General features: G+C 60.6%; 2 protein-coding genes across 9 annotated transcripts; both read left to right on the top strand.

The window, feature by feature from the left end:
* Nucleotides 1-285: 285 nt before the first annotated feature.
* On the top strand, nt 286-12122 carry NEURL4 (neuralized E3 ubiquitin protein ligase 4; the record flags this gene model as incomplete). 7 transcript variants are annotated; one of them, XM_081220563.1, is made up of 29 exons in its annotated part: nt 286-570; nt 1522-1966; nt 2182-2247; nt 2392-2690; nt 2857-2968; nt 3056-3144; nt 3670-3742; nt 3892-4156; nt 4402-4583; nt 4905-4990; nt 5113-5275; nt 5364-5562; nt 5653-5729; nt 5862-5940; nt 6286-6455; nt 6549-6680; nt 7094-7239; nt 7349-7573; nt 7671-7769; nt 7853-8014; nt 8202-8366; nt 8930-9088; nt 9449-9628; nt 9770-9857; nt 9951-10058; nt 10206-10350; nt 10506-10618; nt 10699-10864; nt 11441-12122. In XM_081220563.1, the coding sequence occupies 29 exons, from the start codon at nt 286-288 to the stop codon at nt 11643-11645; spliced, it is 4683 nt and encodes a 1560-aa protein (XP_081076689.1). In that variant the 3' UTR covers nt 11646-12122. The 7 variants fall into 7 exon arrangements, with proteins under 7 accessions (XP_081076689.1, XP_081076685.1, XP_081076684.1 ...); XM_081220559.1 differs by having other exon boundaries at nt 6286-6461; XM_081220558.1 differs by having other exon boundaries at nt 5097-5271; nt 6286-6461.
* An 89-nt stretch (nt 12123-12211) lies between these two features.
* On the top strand, nt 12212-15104 carry GPS2 (G protein pathway suppressor 2). Of its 2 annotated transcripts, XM_081220566.1 has the most exons (11): nt 12286-12427; nt 12607-12769; nt 13141-13250; nt 13326-13438; nt 13591-13670; nt 13760-13842; nt 14041-14194; nt 14298-14387; nt 14483-14562; nt 14648-14743; nt 14921-15104. In XM_081220566.1, the coding sequence occupies exons 2-11, from the start codon at nt 12676-12678 to the stop codon at nt 15002-15004; spliced, it is 984 nt and encodes a 327-aa protein (XP_081076692.1). In that variant the 5' UTR covers nt 12286-12427; nt 12607-12675; the 3' UTR covers nt 15005-15104. The 2 variants fall into 2 exon arrangements, with proteins under 2 accessions (XP_081076691.1, XP_081076692.1); XM_081220565.1 differs by having other exon boundaries at nt 12212-12427; nt 13141-13438.
* The last annotated feature ends 126 nt before the right edge of the window (nt 15105-15230 follow it).

Below are 15230 nucleotides of genomic sequence, written 5' to 3'. Positions count from 1 at the left end.
CAGTCGTTTCTTCCACTGTCGCAAAAGCTCCCGGCCTGTCTTCATCCCTCTGGAGCCACTCCGTCACCTCGCCCGTGTCGTAAAGCAAACCTGCCCGACCCTGTCGTCCTTTCTCTTCCCACCGTGGTAGTCCTTAGTTCTCTAACCCGGGATGCTTTATTGCCCGGCACTGCCGTAAAGCATATCTGGCCCCACCCCCGGTCCTATTCCCTCTGGGCGTCCGTGCACCGCGGTTGCCACGGTGCCGCCAAGCGCGGCTGTCGCGCGGCCCCGGTGTCAGCGGCGATGGCGGCGGGGTCGGGTGGGAGTGGGGGCTCTGGGGGAGGCCCCGGGCCGGGGCCGGGTGGGGGTGGGGGCCCCCCCGGCGGGAGCGGCCCAGGACCGGGGTCCGGCGGGGGTCCGGGCAGCGGCGGGGAGCTGCACCCGCGCACTGGGCGCTTGGTGAGCCTATCGGCCTGTGGGCGTACAGCGCGGCGGCAGCAGCCGGGCCAGGAGTTTAATCACGGGCTGGTGTTGAGCCGGGAACCCTTGCGCGATGGACGCATCTTCACCGTCCGCATCGACCGCAAGGTGCGGAGCTGGGGCCGCGGAAGCGAGATGTGGAGGGTGGTGGGAGGGGACTAGAAGGAGATGGGGGAGGCCAGCCGGGGTAGTCCACATCACCGGGTACCGAGAGGGAACCGCCAGACAGGACACCAGGTGATGGGCGGGAAGGGACCATGAAACGGAAACATTCAGTCTCACGGAGAAGGAGACAAGGAGAGCTTGAGTTTTCTTAAGACCCAGGAGCAGGGAAGGGACATGGGGCCCCACCCACTATAATGACTAGGGAACAGATCTGGAACAATTTTGGGGAGATGGAGGATGGAGAGATGTCAGAAGTGTGATGGGAAGAGAAGAGAGATAACCAAGAAAAGAACAGCCATTGAAGGACAAACTCACCGGTTTGGCCAGAAAGATGGGTGAAGAGAGATACTCAGGGAGCAAGAGGTGTGTGTGCCTGTGCATAATGTGGTGAAGAGGCTGGGTGCACAGAGACAGAATTTGGGAGAAGGGTGAGTTTGAGTGCAGCCAGAGCCTAGGAGAGAATTAGGCCATATACAAGGAGGGAGAGAGCCATATATATACAAGAGCAAGGAATATGGACATGGAGAGCTGTGAATTTGGCTGGTTGAGGGGCCACAGAGACCAGGGAAATTAGAGGTGGCAGGGGGCTGGGGCCAGGGAATTTAGCCAGCGTGGTGGGGAAAGGCGTGGTGTTGTAGACAGTGAGCACCCACAGTACAAAGCAGAGTTGCTAAAGGAGAGCGGGCGCAACCATCCCCTGAGACCAGAGTCCAGAAAATACCTTGTGGGACTGGATCTCTGGATGGTGATGCCTCGTGTCTCAAGAGAGCAAAGCCAGTTAGCTGTCTGAGAGGTGGGAAGAGGGGGACACAGTGGCCTGTGAGATGTGGTTTCCTAGTGGTGGGAGACCCATTCGTGGCCCATCCTGAGTCCCTGTCCACCACCCCATCACAGGTCAACTCCTGGAGTGGCTCCATTGAGATTGGGGTGACGGCACTGGACCCCAGTGTGCTGGACTTCCCAAGCAGCGCCACGGGGCTGAAGGGGGGCTCGTGGGTAGTGTCAGGCTGCTCGGTGCTGAGGGATGGACGTTCTGTGCTGGAGGAGTATGGTCAGGACCTGGACCAGCTTGGCGAAGGGGACCGTGTGGGCGTGGAGCGCACGGCTGCGGGGGAGCTGCGGCTCTGGGTGAATGGGCGGGATTGCGGCGTGGCCGCCACAGGCCTGCCAGCTCGTGTCTGGGCCGTTGTGGACCTTTACGGCAAGTGCACCCAGATCACCGTGCTACCCCCTGAGCCGGGCTTCAGCCCCCCTACTCCCATCCCCACACCTCCCCTTGAGCCCTCTGCCCCCACTGAAGATTCTACCTTGGCTGAACAGGGGACCTCTGGGGATGAAGGTGAGAACACAGCTGGGGCAGCGCTGGAGAGGTGGGGCAGAGGGAATGGCTGAAGGAATGGGGGAAATGTAGTGACAAGTAGGGCATGGGCAGGGCCACTCAGACCCCCGAGTCTGTTGAAGGGGATAGCAGGGACTAGAGGAGGGGTGTCATGGCTGTGGGCCCTGCAGCAGGGGCTGAACCCTTATTCCCCTCCTATCCCACCTGGTCCCCAGCCTTCATGGTGTCCCCCGCGCAGTCCCGGCCGGAGACGTTTCCTAACAGCCTTGAGTCGCATAATGGTGAGGGCTCTGGGGAGGCCCCGGGAAGGGGAGCGGGAAGTGAGGTGGACAGGGAGGGACCTCAGGAGAGGGGTAGGGGGAGTGCGGCAAGCCTGAGAATGAGGAGACTCATTTCTGCTTCCTTCCTCTGCCCTGCTATCGCAGAATTTGCCAGCATGGAGCTCTCCGAGGTGGTGAGCAACGCCATCCTGTCTGCTTACAACGGGGGGCTCCTAAATGTGAACCTGAGCTCCCCACCGGCAGGGGAAGCACCGGGGCCTAGCGGCAGTGCCACCTCACCCATCCTCACTTCCAACGATGCCCTCCTTTTTCATGAGAAGTGTGGAACCCTCATCAAACTCAGCAACAATAATAAGACGGCAGAGCGCCGCCGGCCCCTGGATGAATTCAACAATGGGGTTGTCATGACCAACCGCCCACTCCGGGACAATGAGATGTTTGAGGTGTGCAAGGTCCTGGGGTCTGGCTGGCACCTCACCCTCTGGGAGCTAGGGGTGGGACTTGATGCTGGAAGGGGGTGGGGGTGGCCTGGGGAAGAGCCAAGGGCGCAGAGTTTTTTCTCTGCATTTACATTCCCCGCCTCTCCCTTCCACTGTCACTACACCCAAGATCCGCATCGACAAGCTCGTAGATAAGTGGTCAGGCTCCATTGAGATTGGTGTCACCACCCACAACCCCAACAATTTGGAGTACCCAGCCACCATGACCAACCTGCAGTCAGGTACCAGCCCCCGGCAGGGTGGGCATGGCCTGTGGTTGCTGAGGTGAAGGGAGCCCGTACCCTGACCAGGGTGTCCGCTTCCCCCAGGCACCATCATGATGAGTGGCTGCGGGATCCTGACCAACGGCAAGGGCACCCGCCGGGAGTACTGTGAATTCAGTCTGGATGAGCTGCAGGTGAGGGTGGGCTCAAAGCACGGGCCACTCGCCAGGGGCGCCCGGGCACTGTGCAGCCCTGCCTGGGCACTGTGCTCTCTGACCTAGAGCAAGGCCCTTTATCTTTTGCTTGAAGGCTCCTTCTGAGAAGGCAGGGTTGCCCAGCGGTTAGGCACTCAGATTTGGGAGTCAGATGGGTTCAGTTCCTTTCTCTGTTGGGCCATTTGTGGTCGTGACCTGCAGCAAGAAACTTACCCTCTTTGGTAGTTGTTTCTTCCTGATGTCTAGAAATGAACCCGTCAGTAGTTTTCGATAGATTGTCATGAGGGTTAATAAGTCGGTGTTGATAAAGTGGTTTAACACAGTGCCTGACTTGCCTTGAGCATTCAGAGTGGTCTGAGATGCATGGGAGCCTTTTGGAGCGGTTTCCCTGTCGCATGGTGTGGTGGGAAGGCTCGAGGACCACTCTGTTCTCACAGTCCCCAGGACAAGTCTGGAGCCTGATTGTGAATGGATTCCAGGCTGTTATTTTTCTGCTTTGAATAGGAGGGCGACCACATTGGTCTCACGAGGAAGTCCAACTCTGCCCTACACTTCTTCATTAATGGCATTGATCAGGGTAAGGGGAAGCTCAGAGAGAGCAGCTGGGCCAGGGCTTTTGCCGTGAGGGGGTCTGTATCTCATCCTCTTGCCTGTTTCATACTCCATCTCCCTATATTGACTCTTCTCCCCTTATCCCCCCATTCCCTGTGCCTTCCACCCCCGCAGGCGTGGCTACCCCCTTGACGCCCCCAGTGGTGTACGGTGTGGTGGACTTGTATGGGATGGCTGTGAAGGTGACCATCGTCCACAATAACAACCACAGTGACCGCCTACGCCGGAACAATGCCATCCTGCGGGCGCTGTCCCCTGAGGGTGCTCTCCGCCGGGCTGCTCCTGCGGCCCAGGCAGAACCCGAGCGCCTGCTCTTCCACCCCAACTGTGGGCAGAAGGCAGCCATCACCCACGAGGGACGCACTGCCCTGAGGCCCCAGTATGGCCCATGGGGTGGGGAGAAGCCTGCGGAGGGGCTCTGATGGGATTGGGGGGAGGGGTGGGGCAGTGGGAGGCACCAGGAGTCTGGTGTGGGGCATCCTGGACAGAGAAGGGGGGCCTCTTGGAGTGTGGAGTGTGGCTGCTTGACTTGGGTAGTGGGTGTCGGGCAGGCATCGCTGGGCTGAGCTTTGGCACACTCAGTATGTGTGTCGGGATCTGAGTCCCCACTTGCTGTGCCCTCAGTGCCACCGACGACTTCAATCATGGCGTGGTGCTGAGCAGCAGAGCCCTGCGGGACGGAGAGGTGTTCCAGGTGCGCATCGACAAGATGGTGGACAAATGGGCTGGCTCCATTGAGATTGGTGTCACCACCCACAACCCTGCCTACCTCCAGTTGCCCTCCACCATGACCAACTTGCGCTCTGGTGAGCTCCCAAGAAGGGCAGGGCCAAGATAGGGTGCTAGGGGGGATGCCGTCCCTGAAGCCCTGAAGCTTGTTCTCCGGCCCCTCTTTCACTTGTCACATTTATGACGACGCATTCAGTGGCTGAGGAGTGCCATGTGGACAGGGCCTGTGGCTGGCTTGGGAACTGCAGAGTTTTCTTGCCCTGCTCTGGGAAGAAAGCAACTGTCAAAGAAAAGGCAGGTTGGGCTAATGGCTTTGGGGAGTAATGTGGGGACCGCTATGTAAAGGAGAGGAGCTCTGGCTTCCCCCTTATGGCCTCTGCCACTCCTTGTCCCCCTAGGGACCTGGATGATGACAGGGAATGGGGTGATGCACAATGGGACGACCATCTTGGACGAATATGGGCACAACCTGGACCGGCTCAAGGTGGGAGAGGGGGGGTACCGCCAGGTGTCGGCAGCGGGGAGGTAGGCAAGGTGGGGCTGCTGCGGGACCAGCCCAGGCAGGAACTCCGCCTGACTCCTCACTCCAGCCCCGCTTCTTCCAAGGCAGGGGACACGGTGGGCGTGGTGCGGCGGGAGGACGGAACTCTCCACTTCTTTGTCAATGGGATGACTCAGGGCCCCGCCGCCTGGAACGTGCCCCCGGGCGTCTATGCTGTCGTCGATCTCTATGGCCAGGCAGCCCAGGCCACCATTGTGGACGACGTGGGTGAGGGCCGGGCTGGGCAGCGGTTGGGGTGGCCTTGGGAGGCCTCAGAGACAAATGTAATCCTAATGAGTGATGTCCACTCTTGCAGAGGTGCCCCAGGTCCCTGAGCCACTCCCTGAGGGGAACAACCAGGTGTCTCCAAGCTCCCCGTCATCAGGGACCGGGGGCTCCGACCTCCGCTTCCATCAGCTGCACGGCAGCAACGCAGTCATCACCAACGGCGGCCGCACTGCGCTCCGCCACAACTGCCGCAGCGAGTTCAATGACGCCATCGTCATCTCCAACCGGTTGGTGTCGGGACTTTCATGTCCCCACTTTCCTACTACCCAGCATTGGCTACCCAGTAGGGTCTGTCTGATGGCCATTCTCCCTGGCAGGGCCCTGAGGGATGGAGAGCTGTTTGAAATTGTCATTCAGAAGATGGTAGACCGCTGGTCAGGCTCCATCGAGGCTGGTGAGGGGCAGCTCTGTGTGTGTGTGTGTGTGTGTGTGTGTGCGCGCGCGCGCGCACGCACATGCACTGCAGTCAGGCGCTGGCTGCAGGAGGGTGGGGGCTCAGCTCAGACCCACCCCTGCCTCCTTCCAGGAGTGACCGCTATTCGGCCTGAGGACCTTGAATTCCCCAACACTATGACGGACATTGACTACGATACGTGGATGCTGAGGTTGGGCTGTCTGCTTTGGGGACCAGCTGGGCGGGGCTGGGTGGAGCTGGCTGGGATGAGGGACGCAGAGTTGGGGCATGTGGTGGCCATAGACAATGACAGACCCAGGGGTTCTGGCTGCCCAGTCCCTTCGATTCTGGGAAGCCCTCCCCCCAGACCCTTAGGGTAGCTCCTGGTTTTCCCAGGGGGGACCCCAGGGATGAAGGACACAAGATTGGGTCTCAGACCCCATATCGAGATCCCAGTCTGAGGCACTGGAAGGTTCTGACAAGCAGAGACTGGGCAGAGACCTGTGTGGGGAGAGGAAGCTGGGAGGCTGACCTACTCCTTCTGTCATCCCCCCAGCGGCACAGCCATCATGCAAGACGGTAACACCATGCGCAACAACTACGGGTGTGACCTTGACGCGCTAGGCACGGGTGCTCGCATCGGCATGATGCGCACTGCCAAGGGCGATCTGCACTACTTCATCAACGGCCAGGACCAAGGCGCTGCCTGCTCAGGCTTGCCTCCCGGTAAAGGTGACTACTCTGTGGCTTTCGCCCTGCCACCTTCAGCCCAGGCCACCCCTGGCTATCAGGCTCCTGACCCCTTCCTTTCTCACCCAGAGGTGTATGCAGTAGTGGATCTATATGGCCAGTGCGTCCAAGTGTCCATCACCAGTGCTACTGGCCCCATGGACAACAGCCTGGCGACCAGCAACACCGCCACTGAGAAGTCATTCCCCCTGCACTCCCCAGGTTCAGCCGGCAGGGAGGGAGGGAGGGCTCTGCCTGCCTGCTGTGGGCCTGGGGGATGCAGTTTCCAGGTCACGGAAGCTGTTCAAAGATAGGCTGGCTGCAGCAGCTGCAGACCGAGGGGAAGGGGGAGGGATCAACCCGTGGTGGGAAGCAGCCAAGAAGAGGGGAGGAGGTTACACCTGGTACACAGGGCCTGGAACCGTCCCCGCCACCAGCGGGCCGGGACACCGTAGCTGGGCATGGCAGGTTTGGGACTGGGTCTTGGCATGGTGAAAGAGGAGTCGGGTCTTGAGGGAGCACTGGAGATGGGACCTTCGCGTCAACTTCCTGCTCTACCTGAAAGCTTTGCCTGTGTCCTGTCTGAAGCTTGCTGCCCCAGTCCTCCCCCATCCTCTGGTGCCATCTTTTCACAGCGGCTGGCGTGGCTCACCGATTCCACAGTACTTGCGGCAAGAACATCACCCTGGAGGAAGACGGCACGAGGGCGGTGCGTGCTGCTGGCTACGCCCACGGCCTCGTCTTCAGCACCAAGGAGCTCAAGACCGAGGAGGTCTTTGAGGTGGGCCATGGCGATGTGACAGGGGAGGTGGTGGACCCTCCACAGCAGGGCCAGACTGCTTCCCACCCTCCTGCCCCACAGTGCCACTGAGAGATCCTCTCTCTCACAGGTGAAAGTGGAGGAGCTGGATGAGAAGTGGGCTGGTTCCCTCCGGCTAGGGCTGACCACACTAGCGCCGGGGGAGACGGGGCCTGGAGCGGGCAGTGGCCCGGGGCTGCCTCCCTCCCTGCCAGAGCTCCGGACTAAGACCACCTGGATGGTGTCCAGCTGTGAAGTGAGGCGCGACGGGCAGCTCCAGAGGATGAACTATGGCCGGAACCTCGAGAGGCTGGGGGTGAAGCAGCTGACTTCAGGGACCGCGGTGGGCGTGGGAGTCGGGGTGGCAGGGAGAGGCGGGCTGAGCACTTGTCCTTGCCTCACCTTGGCCCTAGGTGGGGAGCCGTGTGGGCATTCGCCGAGGGGCAGATGACACGATGCACGTCCTGGTAGATGGAGAGGATATGGGGCCTGCAGCCACTGGCATTGCCAAGGTAGACCCAAGACCAGCGTTGGGTCTGGGAGTGGGGTTGGGGTCCTCCACTGATCTCTGACTTCTGGGTCTGTGTGCCCCCAGAGCGTGTGGGCCGTGTTGGATCTGTATGGGCCAGTGCGGAGTGTTTCTATTGTCAGCTCCACCAGGCTGGACGAGCCAGAAGGCACCCAGCCTCCTTCCCCCAGCTCGGACACTGGCAGCGAGGGCGAGGAGGATGATGAGGGCGAGGAGCACGGCCTGGAAGTAAGAGGCTGTGGCAGGGCCCACTGGGCACAGGGATGGGCCCTTGGTGGCCCGTTGGGTCGTCTTCAGCTTCTCTGGTCCAGCCCTGGGTGGGCGGAGGCTTATCTGCAGGCTCTGTGTCAAGCCCAGTGGGGTGGCTCAGGCCTTGCGTCAGCCGCCCCGCAGCTCACTCTCTCCTCCACACCAGGGCCAGAATCAAGTGGCCGTTATGCCCACAGCCCTCGAGTTCCTGGAGAACCATGGGAAGAATATTCTCTTGTCCAACGGGAACCGTACAGCTACACGAGTGGCTAGCTACAACCAGGGCATCGTTGTCATCAGCCAGCCCCTGGTGCCCCAGCTGCTGGTCCAGGTGGGCCTCACCTCCTGTCCCCGGCTCCTCTTGCTCAGGGTGACCCAGGGCCAACCCTCCTGCAGAGAGGCTTTTCCAGGTTGAGGACAAAGTGGAAGGCATGCCCTTTGGGTGAGCTTCATGGGCTTTTGTTCATATCCTGTGGTGGCAGTTGTAGATCAGTTTCCAGGAAGTACCCACCTGGGGGCTGTGTCGAGGGAAGCAGTGGAGAGGGGCTGAGGGATGCCAGGGAGACTCCTGATTCTATATGTGAGAACAGGGCATGCTTTCCAGAGGAGGGGATCTTATGCTGCAGACTACAAGTTGTCAGAGTTAGGCAGGTGAAGAAAGCCCGTGGGGACAAGAATCCTTTTAGAAGCAATAGCAAGACCAAGGCTGAAAGAGGGAAGGACACAGCTGAATTGGCAGTTTCTGGTCCGTCCAGGCATCAGAAGGGGTGGCATCCCAGGCCACACTGCAGGGTGCCATCTTCTCTCCCTGGCTGGGGTGAGGAGGCCGGTCTTGCAGGGTGGGTGACCTCTTTGTAGGAGGCCATGATTGCGGAGTGGTTGCCTTCTCCCCAGGTACGGATAGACTTCTTGAACCGGCAGTGGACATCTTCCCTTGTCCTGGGAGTCATCACCTGCCCACCGGAGAGGCTCAACTTCCCTGCTTCTGCCTGTGCCCTCAAACGGGCAGCCTGGCTGCTGCGGGGCCGCGGGGTCTTCCACAACGGTCTCAAGGTGGGTAGGGAGCAGAGAGAAGGGGGAGGGGCTGGCCGAGAGGGAGAAGAGAGGCCCCTAGCCCTGGAGCTAGGACCGTAGGTATAAAGGCGTCCTGTAGCGGATGGGCAAGGGTGTGAGCGGCGTTACCTGGCCAGTCTCGGGCTCATCGTCTCCTACATCCCTGCCGTGGAGAACGTTGCGGGGGATGGGGCTGGGGGAGGTGGAGTCTAGGTAACTGAAGCAGGGGCAGAGCCTGGGCAGGGGGCAAGTGTGGAGGCAAAGCCCAGGGACTGGCGACCCGAAGCTTAGTGAAGGGCAGGGGTGGCTGCTGCCGGTGGGAGTCTGATCTCTGGGAAGACAGTAGGTCTCTCCTCCCAGATCTGTGAGAAGTTTGGGCCAAATCTGGACACGTGTCCTGAAGGCACCATCCTGGGACTGCGGCTAGACAGCTCTGGGGGGCTGCATCTCCACATCAATGGGATGGACCAGGGAGTGGCTGTGCCAGATGTCCCCCAGCCCTGCCATGCGCTCGTGGACCTCTACGGGCAGTGTGAGCAGGTCAGTGGCAGCGGAGGCGGGGAGGAGTGGTGCCTGGAAGGCTGGGCTGCCCGAGGACAGGGGAAGTCTGGAGTTCAAGGAGGGGATCAGCAGGCTCTGGGGGCTGGTCACACTCTGGCTGACCACCCCTCTCCCCTGCAGGTGACAATTGTGACCCCTGAACCAGGGGCTGCCAGTGGAAAGAGTGCTGGAACCCAAGGGGACATGGAGAAAGCTGACATGGTGGATGGTGAGCCAGCCGAAGGGGCCAGGATCCCACCTCACCCCCGCCTCGTACTTGTGGCCCCGGCTCCCGTGACCTGTGCCCCCTCTGCTCCCTCAGGTATCAAGGAGAGCGTGTGCTGGGGTCCACCACCCACTGCTAGCCCCCTCAAGAGCTGTGAGTACCACGCCCTTTGCTCCCGTTTCCAGGAACTGCTGCTGCTTCCTGGTGAGTCCCCAGTCCCCCAGAACCTGCCTCATTCCCGGCCCAGCCCAGGGCCATGGCCAGAGCCCTGGAGACCAGTAGGAAAGAGGCCACATGGCTGAGACCCAGGGCGGGAGCCATGCCACAAAGTCTACCACTCACCCTCCACAGAGGATTATTTCATGCCTCCGCCGAAGCGCAGCCTGTGCTACTGTGAGTCTTGCCGGAAGCTTCGAGGGGATGAGGCCCACAGGCGCCGTGGGGAGCCCCCGCGGGAATACGCTCTGCCCTTTGGCTGGTGCAGGTTCAACCTCAGGTACGTATGGCGCAGGGTCATGCTTCTCTCTCACTGTTCTTTGCCCCCTTGAGAAAGGGAGGTCCCGAGAGGGTGTATGGTAGAAGACAAAACTTCTTGTCTGGGGAATGACCTCGGGGAGCCAGTGACCTTTGTCCTATCTGTCCACCTCCTAGGGTGAATCCCCGCCTGGAGGCTGGGACACTAACCAAGAAGTGGCACGTGGCGTATCATGGGAGCAACGTGGCAGCCGTCCGGAGGGTGCTGGACCGCGGGGAGCTGGGAGCAGGTACCGCAGCACCAGCAGAGGCCGGGCAGGCCGGGCCCGTGGGCCATGGGGGGACCACCCTGACCCAGCTCTCCTCACAGGCACTGCTTCCATCCTGAGCTGCCGGCCCTTGAAGGGAGAGCCTGGGCTGGGGTTTGAGGAGCCTGGCGAGAACTGCGCGCCTCCTCGGGAGCAGCAGCCCCCTCCAGTGCTGCTTTCCCCCTCCCTCCAATATGCTGGGGCTGAGGCCCTGGCATCCAAAGTGCAGTGAGTTCACAGGAAGGGGGGCCTGGGGCCACATGGGTCTCCATGATTCCCTCTCCTCTCCCACCTTGTCTCCCTAGTTCCTCAGTCTCTACCCGGCCCTTTCTTCACACAGTCTTTGCACAAGTACCACTTATTTTGTCTTATCACAGAGAACAAAGAAGGGAACCCTGGGCATGTGGAAGTTGTGCCCTCTCTTGCTCTAGAATGTTTATGCATAATAAGTATTTAGTGTTTTTAAAGGTGACAAGTAAGTACTATGGAAACAAAAAGAGTGAGTGAAGTGGGTCAGAAGTGTGGTTGGAGCGGGCGTATGGTATAGGGTGGTCCAGGTAGACATCATTAAGAAGGTGAGATCTGAGCAAAGACTTGGAGAAGGCAGGAGGGAGTTAGGCGAGCAGGCATTGGGAGGAAGGCCATTTCAAGTAGAGAGGACGGCTAGAGCCAGGTCCCTGTAAGCAGAGAGTGATTCCTGAAAACAGCAAGGCCAGCTGCTAACTGTCGTGGTGGCAGCTGGAAAGGGGGAGAGGTCCTGGGCCCAGAGGTCTCACTGCCCTATTTATGCTTCTTGCCTGACAGATTCCGGGACCCCAAATCCCAGCAGACACACCAGGCCCAGGTGGCGTTCCAGGTGTGTGTGCGCCCTGGCTCCTACACCCCCGGACCCCCTTCCGCTGCCCTCAGAGAGCCTCCCGACCCTCACTTCAGCCCAGCCGAACTTGAGTGGGTAACCAAGGAGAAGGGGGCCACACTCCTCTATGCCCTGCTGGTACGGGTGGAGTGAGGGGTGAGGCCGCACCACTACAAGCACAGTTGGGCCTCGGCCCGTGGACTCTGAACGACGACTGCCACCACCTCACTCCAGCGACCCACGGCATGCTCAGTGCTCCGCCTGGCAGATGCACAGGAGCATGCGGGCAGACTCAGACTAGCTGGGAAGCGGAGCTGTCTCCATGCCCAGGGCCCGGACAGTCCCTCCCTCCGAGGTGAAGGCGCAGCGGGGAGCCCGGCCGCAGGCCCTGGGGAACCCTCTCCATGCACTGATCTGGGGAGCACGACTCCCCGCGACTCCTCCCCCATACACTTAATTTATTTCCGTTTCTGTTCTGGTTACTGTGAATCCCAGAGGAGTCTCCCGGTGCCCCACATGAAGCTGCTTTTCCGGCCCAGGCGGGAGTGGGGAAGGCGGCGCCGGGGGTCGGGCCTCTGTACAGTTATTACTGACTCTGATTTCTAAGGAGCCAATAAACGCCGTCTCAGAGCAGCCGCCTCGGCCTCTCTCGCGCGCGCCTCTCGCCTCCCGGAGGAGCCCCGGCCCCGCCACGTCAGGGACTCCGCCCGCGGGGCCGACCCGGTAGGGGCGTTTCGCGGTGCGCGGCCGGGGCGCAGCGGAGACGTTTGGACACCGCGGGCACCCGTCGCGGGCGCTACAGCCTGCCCCGCCCCGCCCAGCCCAACCCACGAGCCCGCGGCCGCCCCGACTCCGGAAGGATTCGGCCGAGCGGCCGGATGTGACGCCGCGGCCCAGGCGCTCGGGAGGCCGCGGAGAAAGCGACGAGAAGACGGGTAGGGAGGGGCCGGCACCCGGGTGGCGGGCAGGGGGCGGGAGCGCCAAGACCCCCGCCCGCACACGCGGAGGAACCGCTCTGAGGGCCGGGCCGGGCGGTGGGCACGTGACCGGGGCGGCGGGCGGGCGGCTTCCGCCCGGCCCATCGCGCTCCCCCTGAGCGCCCGCCTCCCCGTAGGCCCGGCCCGAGGTCTGGCAGCCAGCAACAGAGCCGGGCGCCCACGGCCCGAGCGCCCGCGGCAGCACCATGCCTGCGCTCCTGGAGCGCCCCAAGCTTTCCAACGCCATGGCCAGGGCGTTGCACCGGCACATCATGATGGAGCGGGAGCGCAAGCGGCAGGGTGAGACGGGGCCAAAGCGGGAGGATGCACGGCCCGGGGAGCACCGCTCTCCCAGGGCTGACCCCCCACCCACGGGAAGATCAGTGCACGGCGGCCGAAGCTAGAGGGACGGACAGCCCCGTTGTGGTGGGGATTAGAGGCCACACCTAAACTCCAGCGCCCTGGAGCTGAGAAGGACCTTGGAGAGCACCTAATAAACCTCCCCGTCCCAGCCCCCTCGCAGTGATGGGGAAGCCTGTCCCTTCCCAGTGCTCTTGGTACTGGAGCAAGTACCAAGAGCACTGGGATAATCAATTTTTGCCGGTCTTCATTCTCTAACATTCTAATAGTTTAACCATCTTGCCACTTTCTCGTTCTGCCTCTTATTCCAGAGGAGGAAGAGGTGGACAAGATGATGGAACAGAAGATGAAGGAAGAGCAGGAGAGAAGGAAGAAAAAGGAGATGGAAGAGAGAATGTCACTAGAGGAAACCAAGGAACAAGTAAGCAGTCTCTTCATCTCTCCTAGCTCTTTCTTCTCTTGGCTCTCCTGCCTTCACCTTCTCTCCCCTCCCCAGATCCTGAAGTTGCAGGAGAAGCTTTTAGCCCTACAGGAAGAGAAACATCAGCTTTTCCTGCAGCTCAAGAAAGTTTTACATGAGGAAGAAAAACGGAGGCGGAAAGAGCAGAGGTGAGATTGGAGAGCTAAAAATAAAATTGGGCCCGAAGTGTAACTGGGATCAGATAACAAAACATCAGTGTTTAATGGCAAACGGGACGGGGAGGGGGTTGGGGAACGGGATGGGATGGACTTGTCTTTGATCTGCCTTCCTTTCCCTCCAGTGACCTGACCACTCTGACATCAGCGGCATACCAGCAAGGCCTGACCGTTCACACTGGAACTCATCTCCTCAGCATGCAGGGTGAGGATTAAAGAAACTGCTTGTCAGGATGCGCCTTCCGGTAGGTTGCTGCCTCATTTCAGCATCATGAAGCCCCTCTCCCTCTCTAGGGAGCCCTGGAGGACACAATCGTCCAGGCACCCTCATGGCAGCAGACAGAGCCAAACAGATGTTTGGACCCCAAGTGCTTACGGTAAAAACAGTAGAAACGGGGGTCTAGGCTGCATTGTTTTCCCTCCTACTACCACCACCCAGACCCCGGCATGCTTACCAGCCAGCACTCAAGTCATGAGTGTGTCCCACCGAACTGTGTAGAGGAACTGGGGCACAGTCACTTGAGGCTTTGCTTCATGGAGTACACAGGCAGTGAGTTCTCATCTTTCCTCCTTAGACCCGGCACTACGTGGGCTCAGCAGCTGCTTTCGCAGGGACCCCAGAGCATGGGCAATTCCAGGGCAGCCCGGGCGGCGCCTATGGGACTGCTCAGCCCCCACCTCACTATGGACCCACACAGCCTGCCTACAGTCCTAGTCAGCAGCTCAGAGGTCAGCGGTGGGAAAAGAGGAAGAGAACTTTCCTCAAGGCCCAGAGGGAGGAGTGTGGAACAGGCTACGAGGAGGTTCTCGTGACTGTCTCTTGCCTCCTCAGCACCTTCCGCATTTCCTGCAGTACAGTACCTGTCTCAGCCGCAGCCTCAGCCCTATGCCGTGCACAGCCACTTTCAGCCCACCCAGACAGGTGACGGACACCCCACGCAGGGGCCCAGTTTCACGGGTCCTCCCTTCCTCCTTTCCCCGTTCTCTACTCACTTCACACCCTTCCTCCCCACCTAGGGTTCCTCCAGCCTGGTGGTGCCCTGTCCTTGCAAAAACAAATGGAACACGCTAACCAACAGACGGGCTTCTCTGACTCAGTGAGTAGAGCCTTGCAAGGTCAGGGAAGGGCTACCTATGCTAAGGGGAGCCGCACGCTGCCTCAGCTAACTTTGTTCTCTGCAGTCCTCCCTGCGCCCCATGCATCCCCAAGCTCTGCATCCAGCCCCTGGACTCCTGGCCTCACCCCAGCTCCCTGTGCAGATGCAACCAGCAGGAAAGGTAAGGGTGATGATCCAGCCCGTGAGAATCCCTACATGACAGGGAAACAGGACTGGGTGGGACAGGTGGTCCCCACCCCCATATTCCCTTCTTCCCTTGGGATGGCTCTCAGTTGGGTGTGGAGTAGAAGGGAGGGTACGCACACTGACAAAGCCCTCCTTTCATCACCGCTGCCAGTCGGGCTTTGCAACCACCAGCCAGCCTGGCCCTCGGCTCCCCTTCATCCAGCACAGCCAGAACCCGCGATTCTACCACAAGTGACCATCAGATTTGATCTTCAACCTTGCCCTCAGCCCCTGCCGTGGGGGAGGATCCCCAGTGTGTCCTAGTCCCAAGGCCAATAAAATCTACCTGCCACTGACCCTGGCTGCGACTATCTGTGTTGCCTCCCACTGGGCTGCTTGGAGGGTGAGGGGTGGCTGGCAGGTCCATAGGAACCACAGGGGGACAGCAGGTTGGTTGTAATGAGCTCAGTGACAAGAGTTCA

This window comes from Mesoplodon bidens (assembly GCF_964165515.1).
Source record: "Mesoplodon bidens genome assembly, chromosome: 19".
Classification (NCBI taxonomy): Eukaryota; Metazoa; Chordata; class Mammalia; order Artiodactyla; family Ziphiidae; genus Mesoplodon; species Mesoplodon bidens.
The sequence above is the reverse complement of the archived record's forward strand: the minus strand, read 5'-3'. Positions and strand labels throughout refer to the sequence as shown.

Bases quoted from the DNA above. Each gene is read 5' to 3' on its own strand.
- GPS2 (XM_081220565.1), top strand. From the start codon at position 12,676: ATGCCTGCGCTCCTGGAGCGCCCCAAGCTTTCCAACGCCATGGCCAGG. The intron at 13,439-13,590 runs GTGAGATTGGAG...CTTTCCCTCCAG, and splicing joins CGGAGGCGGAAAGAGCAGAG to TGACCTGACCACTCTGACAT. The intron at 13,843-14,040 runs GTAAAAACAGTA...TTTCCTCCTTAG, and splicing joins TTGGACCCCAAGTGCTTACG to ACCCGGCACTACGTGGGCTC.